General features: G+C 40.5%; 2 protein-coding genes across 2 annotated transcripts in view; one reads left to right on the top strand and one right to left on the bottom strand.

The window, feature by feature from the left end:
• nid2a (nidogen 2a (osteonidogen)) overlaps positions 1 to 5,673 on the top strand; it is a 185,348-nt gene extending 179,675 nt beyond the window's left edge. Inside the window, 1 exon segment of the mRNA XM_034176255.1 lies at positions 4,916 to 5,673. The gene's annotated coding sequence lies outside the window, so the exon portion shown is untranslated.
• Positions 5,674 to 7,101: 1,428 nt separating this feature from the next.
• On the bottom strand, positions 7,102 to 13,845 carry rtraf (RNA transcription, translation and transport factor). The gene is given in 9 exon segments (XM_034176272.1): positions 7,102 to 7,276; positions 7,479 to 7,527; positions 8,690 to 8,758; positions 8,878 to 8,966; positions 9,232 to 9,312; positions 9,789 to 9,834; positions 9,836 to 9,889; positions 9,969 to 10,093; positions 13,685 to 13,845. Coding segments are annotated over 9 exon segments (729 nt in total). The 5' UTR covers positions 13,746 to 13,845; the 3' UTR covers positions 7,102 to 7,121.
• Between the last annotated feature and the right edge of the window lie 3,213 nt (positions 13,846 to 17,058).

A 17,058-nucleotide genomic window follows, 5' to 3' on the forward strand; every position in this document is an offset into this window, starting at 1 on the left:
TATTTTTTCACACAGTTGTTCACAAAGTGGTGATCTTCGCCGCATCTTTGCTTGTGAACAGCTGAGCCTTTTGGGGATGCTCCTTTTATACCCAATGATGACACTCACCTGTTTCCAATTAACCTGTTTACCTGTGGAATGTTCCAAACAGGTGTTCTTTGAGCATTCATCAGCTTTCCCGTCTTTTGTTGCCCCTGTCCCAGCTTTTTTGAAATGTGTTGCAGGCATCCATTTCAAAATGAGCACATACTTGCACAAAAACAAAGTTTATATCTTGTCTTTGTGGTGTATTTAATTGAATATAGGTTAAAGAGGATTTGTAAATCATTGTATTCTGTTCTTATTTAAATTTCACACAACGTCCCAACTTCAAAAAACCAAGTCGGACATGAACGTACTCCATAAATAAATAGCATCAAAGAAAACACACAGATTAAAATATAACCAACTACCGACTGGACCATCTGTTAGCAAGTTCATCATGGAGGTGAAGAAAGGAACTAAGTTAGATTACTAGTTACTTTTTTAGTTACTTTCAGCAGCTGCCAACGACACCCCCTGCCACCTCAACATGATAATGATGACTTGTTTTGAAAATAACCAGTTTTGCCAATGCTCACTTTATAGTCACCCTTTCTTGACTTCAATGAACATAAATACTAAAATAACGGCATCTTTCTTGACCTCATATTTAACTGTTGACAGCACTATAACAGTAAAACTTGCAACTTGCTGTCATCACTGTGCTTTGAGAGATGAGGACTATTTTTTAATCTCATAGTTGCTGCAGAAAACCGCGGATGAAAAGCTCGCAGCTCGCTGAAAGTGGGCAAAATGGCCAGTTCAGCCAAACCCGACCCCCCTGCCCACAGGCCACGTTTTATACTGCGATTGAGCCACAATACAAAAATGATAGTGCACAGTGACTTGGAGAAGTAACTTTAATCTGATTACTGATTTGGAAAGATTAACATGTTAGATTACTCGTTACTGAAAAAAGAGGTTAGATTAGAGTAACGGCACCGCTGCTGCTGAAACAGGCTTCAAAGATTCAAAGGCTAAAAAGATTAATCCAGGTTTTGAGTATATTTCTTATTGTTACATGGGAAACAAGGTACCAGTAGATTCAGTAGATTCTCACAGATCCAACAAGACCAAGCATTCATGATATGCACACTCTTAAGGCTATGAAATTGGGCTATTAGTAAAAAAAAAAGTAGAAAAGGGGGTGTTCACAATAAGAGTAGCATCTGCTGTTGACGCTACAAAAACTAACTATTATGTTCAAACTGCTTTTTTAGCAATCCTGTGAATCACTAAACTAGTATTTAGTTGTATAACCACAGTTTTTCATGATTTCGTCACATCTACGAGGCATTAATTTTGTTGGTTTGGAACCAAGATTTTGCTCATTTACTAGGGTGCTTGGGGTCATTGTCTTGTTGAAACACCCATTTCAAGGGCATGTCCTCTTCAGCATAAGGCAACATGACCTCTTCAAGTATTTTGACATATCCAAACTGATCCATGATACCTGGTATGTGATATATAGGCCCAACACCATAGTAGGAGAAACATGTGCATATCATGATACTTGCACCACCATGCTTCACTGTGAACTGTGGCTTGAATTCAGAGTTTGGGGGTCGTCTCACAAACTGTCTGCAGCCCTTGGACCCAAAAAGAACAATTTTACTCTCATCAGTCCACAAAATATTCCTCCATTTCTCTTTAGGCCAGTTGATGTGTTCTTTGGCAAATTGTAACCTCTTCTGCACAGGTCTTTTATTTAACAGAGGGACTTTGCAGGGGATTCTTGCAAATAAATTAGCTTCACACAAGCGTCTTCTAACTGTCACAGCACTTACAGGTAACTCCAGACTGTCTTTGATCATCCTGGAGCTGATCAATGAGTGAGCCTTTGCCATTCTGGTTATTCTTCTATCCATTTTGATGGTTGTTTTCCGTTTTCTTCCATGCGTCTCTGGTTTGTTTTTGTCCATTTTAAAGCAAAAGTTTTCCCCTCTCCAATCAACTTTTTAATTAAACTACGCTGTTCTTTTGAACAATGTCTTGAACGTCCCATTTTCCTCAGGCTTTCAAAGAGAAAAGCCTGTTCAACAGGTGCTGGCTTCATCCTTAAATAGGGGACACCTGATTCACACCTGTTTGTTCCACAAAATTGACAAACTCACTGACTGAATGCCACACTACTGTTATTGTGAACACCCCCTTTTCTACTTTTTTTTACTAAAGCCCAATTTCATAACCTAAAGAGTGTGCATATCATGAATGCTTGGTCTTGTTGGATTTGTGAGAATCTACTGGTAGCTTGTTTTCCATGTAACAATAAGAAATATACTCAAAACCTGGATTAATCTTTTTAGTCACATAGCACTACTATCATTCTGAACACTACTGTACGTGTTGTTTCAAACACCTTCACAACAAACACCTTATCTCAGACATCGCACAGAAAAAGCAAATCAATCTGATCAGATATCAAACCGTTATCACGTCCTGTTAACATTAACTGGCTTTTGTGATCTGGATGATGTCACATGACTGCTTTAAAATCAAAGTTTTTGCAGTTGATCCTAACAGGGTCTTTGTTGTTTGCAGAAACTCAACTTTGAGTTTCATCACCTAGAAAGCACTCATCACACAGCTGGACAGGACTCTTCCTGCACACCGCTTACCTGTGAGTGGTCGCACGGAGCCGTGATTACACAGCTGTCTGTGACCCTCTATTTGTGCCTTCGCGGGCGCACATGACACCAAAGAGCAGTGATTACACAGCTGTGGATGACCCTCGACTTGTGTTTTTGTGAGCGTGCGTCAAGGTTGATGTGTTGATGTCTACTGATGCAAAGCCCGGAATAAAATGACTTCAAAGTACAAAGTGGGAACTAAACACACAATAATCCCTAAAGTAGCACCTTGGAAGATGTCAAAGCTGCATCCTCAGTGAGGCTCAATCTGCTCTGAACATTACGAGTTTGGACAGTCGCCTGACAGTCCATTTTATAACTCTTGGTCTAAATGTTGGGTAAACGTCACAGCTGTGTGACCTCGTACCGCCTCAGACTAAATAGCCACCTGCTTGAAAGACATCAGCGTGCGCAGTGTAATTCAGCCCGTGATGACAGATCTAAATCGCTCTCCGTACAGGATCTGAGTGTCGTGACAGCTGTTATTGTGGAATGATTCTCTGCAGCCATGTGCTGTTAAGTGCAGCTTTGTTCAGGATGCAGCATGTGTTCTTTCATCAGGCTCGTCTCCAACACGGCAGCCATCAAGCTTTCATCCTGTCATCGAGTGTTCACATGGGAAGAGAACTTGACCTGCTTCTTTGAAACAAACCTGCTTACAGATTTCACTTTATTCAGAGAGCTACAAGGAGATTAAATGTGTTAAAACTGATAAATATCAGCTAGTTTCTCTGCTCATATAATGAGTTAAGGATTGCTATCCGTGAAAAGCTCCAAAGTCTCTGGAACATCTTGAGAATTTTTGGGATCCCCAAGCATTCAATTCATTTATGGGTGATTCTTTAACTACGGGCACTATTGGCCTTGTAAATGTAATTTCCACCACACCATTGCCTTACAATATAAAGCACCTTGGGGCAACTGTTTGTTGTGATTTGGTGCTATATACATGTGCTCTGATGTCACTGTTCATCTCCACAGAAACTACCCAAACAATCTTTCATACAAACTGTTTAAAGGGACATTACAGTGTTTTGCTGTAATTTCCACCACTAGTGTGGGACAACTACATTTTGTTTAAAAAAAAAAATCACAACAGTTGTATGACATTGAATACCCCAATTATGTTTTGATTATTTTACTGATATTTTAAAACATTAGAAAAAATGTTTACCATTCATTTTTATCATTGAAGATCAAAAGTCTGGGTGTGGGACAAGCACAAAACGGCAATATTTGCATATAAAGATGCTGAAAAAAGGTGAAAAAGTCATCATAGACTACTAGAACAAATTTCTTAACACTTTCATTGTAAAGATAACTATTAAAGTGTGAAATTTCCCCTTTTTTCTGTTTTTCATACAATATGATCAAAGGACATAAGTGCCGTAGTCTTAAGAATCACCCTTATATGGCACAGTGGTGAAGAATAACGCCTTGGGCATTTGTTTTAATTGTAACAAGAAACCTCAAGCAGACCACACACAGTGGGGACCATCTGCTTTGGCCATACAACCAATAACAAAAAGTTTAAAGAAATAAACCAACATCAGATAAACATTATATTAATATAGTAAGTCCCTTCGGCTGCTCCCTTGTTTGCACTTGGGGTCGCCACAGCAAATCCAAGGTGGATCTGCATGTTGAATTGGCACAAGTTTTACGCCGGATGCCCTTCCTGACAACTCCACATTACATGGAGAAATGTGGCAGGGGTGGGATTTGAACCCGGAACCTTTTGAACTGAATCCAAGCGCATTAACCACTTGGCCACCACCCCTGCATAAACATATTAATATATAACGTCAAAACACAGTTCTTCCAGAGTTTACATTTGTCACATTTCCAAAGCCACCAAACTGGCACGATCCCTTTTTTACTTCACTGATGCCATCATGTGACGTCACTCATGTCAGAGGTCTGTCAAAACTGTTAACCCAGAAGCGCATAAGTCAGTGCAGAAAATCATTTCAATATCTCATGTAATTCCTTAGTGTCATTTATGCATTTTCAACAATGGCCTCTGCTTTGACCTTGACATGGCCTATGTTGCCTGAGGTTGGCCCACTGACTTTAGCCACCAATTTAAATTGGATTTGTTCTTTGCATTTTGAAGATATCACCACAAGTAGACATGGTTAAGAAAGATACCTTTTTGTAAAAACAGCATTCAAATGTAAATAAAACTTTTTTGCCCATTTCAGGGACCTGCTGATGACAGACGGACAACTGCGGTGTCCACTGGTGCTAAAGTTCTAGGGTGAGTTCTGGACGGTGGGAAGAAGTGTGTAATCAAGTGTCCTCTCGGTACGCGTCAGGACACTCAGGAAACAAGATGGCCTCCCGTTGCCAGTAACAACCGCCCAAACTAATTTACAATCCCTCCAAACCCCCCACATCAATGTTTTGTAAATTTGTCTTATACCTCAGTTTGTTTTCTACTGTATTTTTGTACTTTTTTTCTATCAATTAAAACTATAGAATAATGAAATCTGATTCTAAAAATGTTTAAAGTGTGAGTTTGGTTTTTCGGAAGAAGAATGACATCAAGAGCTTTAAAACTTCAAACCAAAGGCTCATTGTAAACAGGATCACTCGCTTTTTGGTCAGCTGACCACAGATTCCAGATAACGGCTAATCCAACTCAAAAGTTAGCAGTTTGTCTGGTCTTCAGAAGCCGCATTATTTCTGATTACTAATTAGTTATCACATGATTACAAACTCAATTAACTTGTATTTAAAACACACAAACCTGTTTTTTTTTTTTTTATAAACTCTGTAAAATGTGTGGTCATGTGAAGTTGTTGCACCGCACGTCCTACAGCCATATTTCTGCGCACTACTAATCTCTTCTTCACACACAATGAAATGACTATGTTGCCAAATATTTTTTGCTACTACTTTTCAAATCTTTATCTTTTTATAAAATTTGATATTTATAACAATAAAATGTGATTTGGAAGTTAATTTTGGTGGATTAGTGTCTTTTCATCTGGAAGGTCAAAGCTACTGGGGCTCAAAGGTGAAAAATGTGATTCCCCCCCAAACCACACACACCCCACTTACTCACACTAGACTTGGTTTACATATGTAGATGGTTTTTCAAATTTTACAAAGGGTAACCATTGGGGTCAAGCTCATGTCTGCCTCTTTATTCCACTTTTTACCGGGTCCTGTGGCCAGCGTCAACCAGCATTGTTCATAGATTAAGTTTGAGCCATGTGTTTTGATAGGTTCCAGAATTGCCTTGTTGTGATCAAATTTGCCAAGGTTATTCATTGTGGTCAAGGTCATGTCTGCCTTTCCTTCCTGTTCACCGACTCACCCCAGGTCCTTTGATGGATTTCTATCAAACTTGTATGTGGCAGATTGACAATTATTGCACCTTAAAGGGTTAATATTGGCAAAAGTAAAGATGGTAAATGGAGTGTATTTATACAGCGCTTTTCCATTTGCATTAGAAGCTCAAACTTCTTTACAATTATGCCTCACATTCACACCAATGTTAGGGTGCTGCCATACAAGATGCTCACGCCAATCTGGGAGCACCTAGGGGATTAAGGACCTTGCCCAAGGACCCTCAGTGATTTTCCGGTCTGGAGCTTCTGGTCTGAAGTCCAGCGCTTAACCACTAGACCATCACCTCCCAAGATCATCGAGATTGAGTCAACAGAATTGGTTTTTGTACCAGATTTAGACCAAAACTGGCACACTTGCATGGATTTATTAAAGGACCCAAAGGTCAATAATTCATACCATGGTCAGATTGCCACCAGGCAAAGAATTGGGTTGTTTACCTGAAAATTAAATCTTAAACAAGGTGAGTACATCCTTATTGATGCTGTCCTTTCTCAACATATCTGCCGTGGCCATTAATGTCTTTATGTAGTAATACCTAGCAGGTAAGAAATCACTGAAACAGTCATATTCAGGAAGTGTGTATTCACATATTTTCTCACAGCAAAACTTTAACCCCTTCATACCGAGCTTTTCTTCAAATGGTAGAAAAGGTTCTCATGAACTCAAATGTCAGTAATAAGACCGTCAGTTCTCAAATTCCAGAAGCATCTATCATTTCTACAGAGAACATACGTAATGCATGCAGGAGTAGATGGGAGGGTCGAGGACATCGGCATTATTGAAATACAGCTTCAATGCTTCCACCTGGGATATTTTCATCTTCATCCTCAAATCGAAGAACTTAAGATCTTCAAGGGAACATTTTAATGACTAACAACCTGACATACTGCACAGTGAAAGACAATTACCCAATCCTTGGTTCAGATCTGCACAAAACGTCCAGTATGTCCACAACCTGATCTCATGAAAAATGAAGGAAAGAAAAATAAACAAACAAAATGCTTTCATGTCCATATCTGTGGTTCGATACCTCCCTCTTCATCCTCACTCTCATCTGCCGACCTTGCCCAGCCTGTGGTCTGTCTTCGGGTCGGCTATGATGGCCTGGACAGCTACGATGGCCTCGTTGATCTTGGTCTGCAACTCTCTGAGCTCCTCGACGTGCAGCAGTCGCAGGATCTGCGCCGCTTCATTCAGAGTCGCATCTGAGGTCAGACGAGAGCGGACAAGGAGGAAGATGAAATCTGGTTCATTTTACCCACAGACTGGATTCAATTTAGTGTATTTACACAAGTCAAGGCCCATCTGGAGGATCTCAATCGAAACACTCGACCTTACATGCACTTTTTTCTCTTTATATTGTGCAGGAACAGGGGTTTGGGGGGGGGGGGGGGGGTCAGTTCTTACCTCCAGTGTCGAAACCCAAGATGTGCTTGTCCAAAGCTACTGGAACACCCTGGAATGCAGAGACAGATGTTCACAGTGTCGGGATTCATGCATGTTTGGAGAGATGCTGCAACAACAAATACACTGAAGATTTCATTCCCTTTTTAAACAGCATGAAAAATTCCAGGAAAAGACAGAATTATTGCAAACTCTGAGCAATTAACTGGCAGAACTCAGGACTAATAAGGGAACCTTTCAGTGCATTTACAGTTCTAACCCCAGAACCAGTGGTTTACAGTGTATAATGGGGGGGGCACTTAAGCATTAAGCCAATGCTTCTGGAGCACAGTTTTGGATCTTCACAACACAAGTTGCTCAGAAGCCATCTCATAAAGATTTATGGCACCACAAGCACCTGTTATATACAAACATAAGCTTGGGACCACACAGACCTCAGACCATGAAGAAAGCAAGAAATTTATGAATTATCAATCTTAACTCAGGATCACAACTAAGAAACCGATTAAGGAGCTGGAAGCATCGCATAGAACTGTGACATCGTCTAGCTTTTAGAGAGCCTTCCATCACCTGAAAGGCTGTCAACCAAGGAGGCCATCAATCCAAAAACGGACATTACAAAGGTGATCAACTGTGAACATTTTAAGTTTTTTTTTTTATGTCACTTTTATGGACCTGGTACTTCCTGCCTTCATGTGGTTGTGAGACACTAAGCAGTGACCAAAGGTGATTAGTAGGTGTATTTGGTAGCAGATGTCTTTGGAGGATCCTTAAGTACTGCTGGAATGACTTTGTCAAATAAGTGATTATTCAGGGAGACGAACTAGGTGTACTACTGAGGTTAGCGCAGACATTTGGGCAATGTCACACAGTTCTCTGGGTATAATCCAGCATACAGATGCCTCACTGTTGAGGACCGCCAACAACTGGGGAAGACCAAAGGGACGCCCACGCTTCACCTGGTGAAATGGTTGCTTTCTGGAGATGAAGATGGTCCAACTGTCCTCCAATCAGGACCCAGAGTGGTTCTGCAATATTGTAGCTGTTGTGTCGCAGTATAAGTACATTCTCCCAGACCTGATCTTCCGAGACTCAAGCCATCCCTCACCATCAAAGCTGAGTGAAATTCACTCACGTCCCTTGGAGATATCCAGGTATCAGGTCTATAACAATAACAAGAAGCTGGACACAGAGTACATTAATCTGAATTTTACCTCTCTCTTCTGGCTGGCTTTACTGATGGCCTCTGGAGAAAGTCTCTCCTGGATCAGAATACGAATGGCCTGCAGTCACACAATCAGGCGGAACCCACAGTCAGTTTACTGCTTTGTACTTTGACCCACAACCCATGTAAAATATATTATTAGTGCACATTCTACTGGAATCAAAGTATAAAACTCACTTTGAGCATGATGAGATAATCATCATGTCGTTGTATCTTCAGGATGTTTGCCAGAGCTGTAACTCCTGCTTTGAAATCTGGGGAATTAGCTGGAAAGAAGGAAACAAAAAATAATTTTTTTGTTATTTTGGGGATTCTGTAAACTCCTGCATGTTACAGATTATTATTATTAGATTTATTGTTTATATATTTTGACAGAGTCACTAAAGCATAAAGCTAATTATCTGACAGGCACCAGTAGAATGGGGGTCAAACAAGGCACATGTGGACTTGGTGCTCTCCTCACATGATGCTGATTAGCAGCACGAGCTGATGAGAGAAAACACACGGCGCAGCGGTTCTGCTTCTACTTACTGTCGAGGTTGACAAGGGGATCAGCGCGTTTGTCTGCGTCACCCGCGGCTGCAAGCGGCTGACAGTTCTTGTACTTGTCAACTAGTGATACACGAACAAAACACACCCACAACAAAAGTTACACAATCATCAACTTAAGCAGTCACATTTCAAGATAAGTGGTGCAACAGCGCCCCCTAGCAAATGTGTGTGTGTGTGTGTGTGTGTGTGTGTGTGACTGTGATGCAAATCAAATATATGGAGAAACTGCTCCAACAAGAGAGGTGGTAACGTCATTTATAATGTCGCCATCTGCTGGAGGTGGTCAGTACTGCAGGCAGTGGTAGAAAATATAAATCCAGAAGTATTTGGACAGCGTTGGATTTGTGTGTTTTTGCTTCTAATCAACACAATGGAGTTGAAATTAAACAATCAAGATGCCAATGTAGTGCAGATGTTCAGATTTACACAAGGTTTAACAAAAATATTGCATTAACCATGTTTAGGGGATTATCCTTTCACATTAAGCCAAGATATCGCAATCAACGCTGAGATTAACTGTGACAGATAGAATTTACCATTGTCTCCATATTCGTATCGCACAGCCAGGCCCAGTAACCAGTCCCACAGCCTCCTGCCGCTCCTGATCTCCAAATGGACAGTTCAAATCTTGCAGATACTGTGGGCACAAAAATGAAGCTCAAACAACGTGTGTGACCGTGCTGACAGACTGATTTATGACAGCGTGCTGGTTTCACCTTCTGGTAGGCTTTCGGCCACTCGGAGCTGGGGATGTTCCTGAGGTTACCCCTGTCCTCGATCTTATAATGTCGAATCTTCTGGTCCTCCAGCCACACGATGCAGTTCCTGAACTGTGTCTCATCTGAGTGGAGAAGAACCATACACACATTTACAAGCCAACAATGTCACACCACCTGCCTGCATCAGGCGGCTCAACCCAACAAGCTTCCACACAGCTGAGAAAATCACAGCTTTACAGCCTGAAAACGAGCAACTAAGTGATTTTCCATCAGGGTTCCTGAAGCTGAATGGAACAGACTTAAGAAAGATGTCTTTAATGTTTTAAGATCAACATTACAATAACAAAAAATGAAGGGGGGGGGGGGCCGAGTTTCTGCTACAAAATCTTCTGTGAAGTACCATTTTTTATTAAATGTGCACATCCACAATCACACAAGTTACAGATGAGGACAAAATGATTAGCTCCATAGACAAACCGATGGATTGCCTCCTCCGGGTAGGGAATGAGGTCTTGCCCCAAGTGAAGGAGTTAAAGTACCTCGAGGTCTTGCTCATGAGTGAGAGGACAGCGAGGTGTGAGACTGCCCGGAGAATCGACGCAGCAGGGACGGCGTTGCATTCATGTTACCATACTGTTGTGACGAAAAGGGAGCCGAGCCAAAAGGCAAAACTCTCGATCTACCAGCCAATCTTCGTTCCGACTCTCACCTATGGTCATGAGGGTTGGGTCATGACCGAAAGAACTAGACTGCATGTATAAACGTTTGAAATATGCTTCCTCTGGAAGGTGGCTGGTGTCTCCCTTAGAGATTAGGTGAGAAGCTTGGTCATTTGTGAGGAGCTGAGTAGAGTCACCATTTCTTTGCATTGAAAAGAGCCAGCTGAGGTAGTTCGTCATCTGGGCGCCTCCCTATGGAGGTGTTCCAGGCACGTCCAACCGGGAGGAGACCCCGGGGACAACCCAGGAAAAGGTGGAGAGATTATATCTCCACACTGGCCTGGGAACGCCTCGGGATCCCACAGTCAGAGGTGGTTAATGTGGCCCGGGAAAGGAAGTTTGGGGTTGCCTGCTGGAGGTGTTGCCCCGCAACCCAGTTCCGGTTAAGTGGTTGAAGATGAGTGAGTGTTTTTTTTTTTTTTTCCCCTCAACAAAGCAAGAAATTTTCAATGCTTAAATTATTTTACTTTGTAATCAGAAAGACAATTATTTCACAAAAAACAAAAACTACCAGGGACTAAATTATTCACCCCAAGATGCTAAAACTGTTTATCTCTCAAGCTCCTCCAGATGGTCTTCTGGCATGGACCTTCATCTTCAGTTATACACCTCTCCACTCTTTCTCCAAACATAAGCAACGTCTCTATGGCCAAAGACCTCTGGTTTCATCTCATTGGACATGCTTTCCACTATGCATCATCTCTCTCCTGATTGTCCTCAGCATACTTCAGTCTGGGTTGAAGGTGTCTCTTCTGCAGAAGTGGAGTTTTTCCTGGTCTGCAACCTTGTATTCTTTAATTTTTGACTTGGCTAAGTCATTCACTTGTGTCTTGCAAGTTGTTCTGGGTTCTTTAGACACACCTCTCAGTACTTTTTCTTTCCAGAGTCTTTGAAATCTTTGGCTTCCTATCTCTGTCGGGCTTGTTCTGTCCTGTGTGGCTCTCTTTGAATTTATTGATGATATGCCTCACTCCAGTCCTTGACACTTAGAAACACTCCGATAACCGTTTACAACACTCCGATAACCGTTTACAACCTTCTCCTCCTTTGTGAGCATCAATAATTATTTTTCTCAAGTCTGATTTCTTTTGATGCTTTTGCAAGTGACAGATCAAACCCTTATTGAAGTTTTTATACTGTATGTACATTGGAAGAAAACCCTCAGTTTTAACTTGATTTTACAAGCTTTGAGCCTGAAGAAAAGTAATGCGTGGTTTTTATTTTCCTTAATTATTTGCCTTTGTATTTTTTTTAACTTGTTTATGACATTTATACTTATTAATTGTGAAAACAATTGGCAGATTCATCATTAATGACAGGCTTCCCACAGATCCTTAAAAACTCTTAAAATACATTAATCTAAAAATAAGGCCTTAATTAGTATTAAAATTTCTTAAAACAAGCCTTTCAAAAGTCTTAAAAATGCTCAGACATGGGAAGTGGGATTGTAGTCATGTTTTTATATTCATACAAAAATACAGAAATAAATTACAGTATCTATTTTTACTAAATTTTATGTTATATATACACAATTCATTTACAGTCTCTTGTCAAACTACCCGAAGGGTTATAGCAGAAATCCTGTTTGTTGCTCGAATGCTCAGAGCAGAGACACTTTCAACAAGCTGACATACAGGTGAGAACAAATTTATTAGCCCCACTATGAAATTTAACATTTTCTTTAAAATTTCCCCAAGTGCTTTGTTTAAGAGACACATCCTAGCTTTATTTTGGACACTTACATTATTGTACTTTGTGCACAGAAACAAAATTATTTCACAAAAAAACAAAAACTTCCAGGGTTAAAATAGCACAAACCACTGCTGTGCAAAAAGTCTTAATACTTAAACAGTTTAAATGGAACTTTAAAAAAAAAACACGTCATTCAGCAAATCTTGTCTCAAAGCACTTCCACAGCTTTAATCATGTCCAATTTTTACCCAAGCTGTTTAAAGGAGTCACATTTGTGCCAATTTTTAAAATCTACTCTGCAATTAAATATTGTCAGGTTTTATGATTTAAAAAATAAAACCCCATACCTCTGACAATGACAATAGGAACTACCTCCACACTACACAAAACCTAACCCTGAAAAGGCTTATGTTACATTTCAGTAACATGTCACAGAAATCATTATCTCTGCTCTGGTTCTCTGCCCACTAGATCTCCTGCCTGTGCAAAAAAATGGTGTTTTGTTCCCTTTTGAGCAGGCACAACATGTTTAAAGGGGTACTTTTCACATTTTTTATGCTATACAACCACATAATTATACATCTTATAGAACGTCAACATGAAAGGCAGAACATAATCAACTGTAAATGGGAAAATACGTACATACACACACACGTGTGTATGTACGTATGAATGAATGATCCTTGTAAACGGTCTAAACCAGGGGCTCTCAATCTGGTCCTCAAGGACCCCTGCACATTTTCCATCTCTCCCTGCTCTGCCACAAGCTGATTTGCTAATTCCGGAGCACCGCCAATAAGCTACAGACAGACACTGAATTGGAAATGTGCAGGTTCAGGGGTCCTTGAGGAATGGATTGAGAACCCCTGGTCTAGACTACAACAGCGCCATCACGTTCTAATTTTCAGCCCTATAACCACTTGTTTCGGTTTTCAAACGGTCAACCTGCAATTTTGAAGTTGACCAAAAACGGTGAGTGGAAGGATTTGTTGCTGACGGGTTAGCTTCACAATCTAGCCCGCACTGCGAATCTTCGTGTATAAAGCTATTATTTTAACGTGTCAAAGCTGGCAGGAGGAAAGAATCCTGGCGAGGCAATTAAAGGTCAAAGTTAAAATGAGCTCAAAGAATGGCTGCTTGGTTCACGCCGATTTGAAGTTTGATTTAGTATGGCAAAAATAAAACACTCAGCATCTTGTTTTGGCCCCAAAAATTGACGATACTCTTTTACAGCGGAGTTTCACATTTCGCTCCGACAGCACGTAGCGCTCATGTACGTCGACGAAAAGCTCCTTTTCTTACCTGTGCAATCGAAAGCATTTGGATTGTGGTAATCCAGAGCTGCCAGTTTTCGACGAAACATTTCTACGTTTATTTTTGTCGCGTAAAGCTGTGACTTATTTGTAATTATGAGTGGCAGGGTCTACGATTCACTCTCGCCACGTGGCACTACGCATGCGCAAAGCATGTCAGAACTTCCTGTTGCCGCTTTCAAAATAAAACTCCTTTATGTAACCTGTGTGGCGACTCAATTGGGGAGGGGGGGGGGGTGACATATACGTAATTACCTCAGTATACATACATGGAATTTTGTGTTTTGTTTTTTTAAATTGCATCATGCTTCATATTCCAAAAACCTTGCTGATCAACACCAAAAGCACAAGTGGCGCTTTCTGTTACAACCAATCACGCAGCCATCACCAAATCATCCAGCTTCATGTTCTCATTCAGCCACTTCACTCACTCATTTTCAACAGCTTACTCCAGTTAAGGATCACGGGGGGCTGGAGTCTATCCCAGCAGCCATAAGGCCTGAGGCAGGGTGCACCCTGGACAGGACGCCAGTCTGTCACATGGCCACATATAGACAAACACATTCACACCTGAATGCACACCTACAGACAATTTAAAGTTTCCAGTTCACCTAACCTGTATGTCTTTGGATGTGGGAGGAAGCCAGTGCGCCTGGAGGGAAACCACGTAAACAGGGGGAGAACACGCAAACTCCACACAGAGAGGCCACAGGTGGGAATTGATCTCATGACCTTGCTGTGAGGCAACAGTGCTAACTCCTAATCCACCGTGCTGCCATTAGTTTCTTCACATCAACTTTAACTTTTGAAGTTAGAATAACATGTATTTCTCAACGTTAGCCATATTTAATGCCATACTTCCAAATGTGAAAATGCTGGGCCCACATTGAAATCTGAAAATCCTCTGGGTCCACCCAAACCTTTTAGTTACAATTTTGACAGAAGATTTTGAGATGGCTTTAGGACGTTTTTAGGTCATTTTAAACTTCAAGACAAAAATTGAAAATCAAAGACATTTTGATATTTCTCTACCAATATGAGCAACAGGCTGGTCATTTTTTGATGGTGTCGCACTGCAACCTTCACTCAAGGTTCTTGAAATGGAGCAATGTTTCTGTCTGGCGACATTTGCCATTCATGCAGATACAAGAGTTTCACAGAGAGCTCGTTTTTAATCAATCCGTGGCCCAATTGCAAAACCTTCATAGTCCACCAGAGGGCAGTAACCCACACTGAGAAAAACGGATTTTCTTCTAGAACAACAGCTTACATCAAGCGTAAATGCAGCTATAATGCGACCACTGTACCTGCAGCCACACAGCTCCAGACTAGAAGCTTAAGCCTCATGAGCAGACACTCACCAGAAATTCTCTTCTATTTTTTTTTTTATATTATTAATGTGTCTATGACATTCTTGCAGGTATCTATATTATAATAGCCAAGTGGCCTCTGTGTGCGTATGGCTTCAATCACACAGAAACCCGGGAGAGCTGATATTTTCTGTTTGGCATGCTTTTATATTTTGGGTCAAGGATGAATGCTGCAAAACAGAAAGTTGAAAGGACAAATTAGCAATTTTAGCTAACCAGTAAACAATGAAAACTTTGCTGCAACGCACCATTGGAGTTCAGGGTTTTGGAGTTTTAAATGTTATTGTGGTTCATGTTAAACAGTGTTGTCAGCGTTACTGATTTATTGGGGTTTTTGTAATTCAATTGGTTTAGTCAGTTTAGTTCAGTGTCATGTTGTCATTTCCATGACTGTAAAGGGCTTTTGATGCTTCCCACCATCATCTCTGTTTGTGCTTGTGTAAAAATTAAAAGCAACTGCTTGCAGCAGAATACAGAAAAAACAAAGCTGTGTACGTGCAACTGGGGACAGCTGACATTTGCCATTTGGTATGCCTATATATTTTTTGAGTCAAGGATGAACGGCACCAAAACGTTACATTGATAGGACTAATATTTTTAAAGAAACTGATATTAGCTAACATTGCTAATTACATTCTGGACCAACACGCCATTCCAGCAGAGGGTGGTAAAAATCATCTTGGTATTAAAAGTGTTTGTGCATATGATTTTATTTAGTAAGTTCAGTGTTAGGCATAATAACACAGATGACACAAGAAAGTGAAAACACTTGTTTCCATTGTGGTCCATTTAAAAATCAAATGATAAAACAGAATAACAAAAATATAAAAATAATTGTGTGTATAGGGTGTCCCAAAAAAATATACATTTAAAACACTCAGTTTGACCCTTTAATGCTACAAACTTAATCACTTCTTTACTTGTAGAGACCCTGAAGTTTATGTTGATGCAAAGCAAGACTCAGGAAAATGCCAAGATTAGCCATACTACAGCGAACAAAAATTGAGTTTTGGCACCAGACCAAGAGTGTCAAACAGGTCCAGCGACTTTATGCTAGACTGACAACGCAGGGCCAATTTTCGGCTTTCTATCCAGCCATAAATTTATTTCCTAGACATATGCTTTGACCATTTTCTTTGCTGATAAAATACAACCTAACAACCTAAACATTTTATAAATACACTACAGCCATAAATTAACATAAAAAAAATTATATAATTAACAGGAAATAAAAGGGTTGAGTTCCTCTTCTAAAAATCGAGGTCCGAGGTTCTAAAACTTTCTGGACTCACACACTATTCCAACTCATTATAGAAACTTTGAATAATTTATTACCACCTACCTAATCTAGCGCCCGTGGATCCCCACAGGTAACATGCTACTCTATTTAGATAGGGTGACTTTGCAACTCTTTTGAAAGGGGGGTGGGGCTTAGTATCTAACTGATGAAGCACAATTCATTTTGAAAAACCTAAGTTACTTGCCCATACTCCTTAGTCACTCTGAGCCCCCCCCCCCCAAAAAAAGAACAAAAACTGCTGATAGTTCAATAGTTATGAAAAATTGACACCAGGCTCAGAATTTTGCTATGGAGTCCAACCACATACCATTATATCAAACTGGATCAAGCAGACCTCAAAATGAGAGGACAGTCATCACAAGGCGATGGGCTATGTTGCGCCAACTTCTGAGATTTATAATAATAATAAAAACACAGCCCCACACAATGTCAGAGCTCCTTCACATTTATTGGTGTTTTGCTTAAAAATGTACATTTTCTGTGTTGTATCCAGCACTGAACACACTGAGCCTTTGTTTTATTGCATTACTAACTTTGACCCATGACATCCCCCAAACCCCCCACCCCCCGAAAAAAAAGGTTTACAATACAAAATCTGTTTAATGTCCAGATAATGAACCAATTAAGATTAACAAAACATATCTATCACAGTAATCTGAGCTGTCTTCACAGAGGAGAGAAACACCGGAGGAA

The sequence above is a fragment of the Thalassophryne amazonica genome, chromosome 1 (genome assembly GCF_902500255.1).
Source record: "Thalassophryne amazonica chromosome 1, fThaAma1.1, whole genome shotgun sequence".
In the NCBI taxonomy this organism is placed as follows: Eukaryota; Metazoa; Chordata; class Actinopteri; order Batrachoidiformes; family Batrachoididae; genus Thalassophryne; species Thalassophryne amazonica.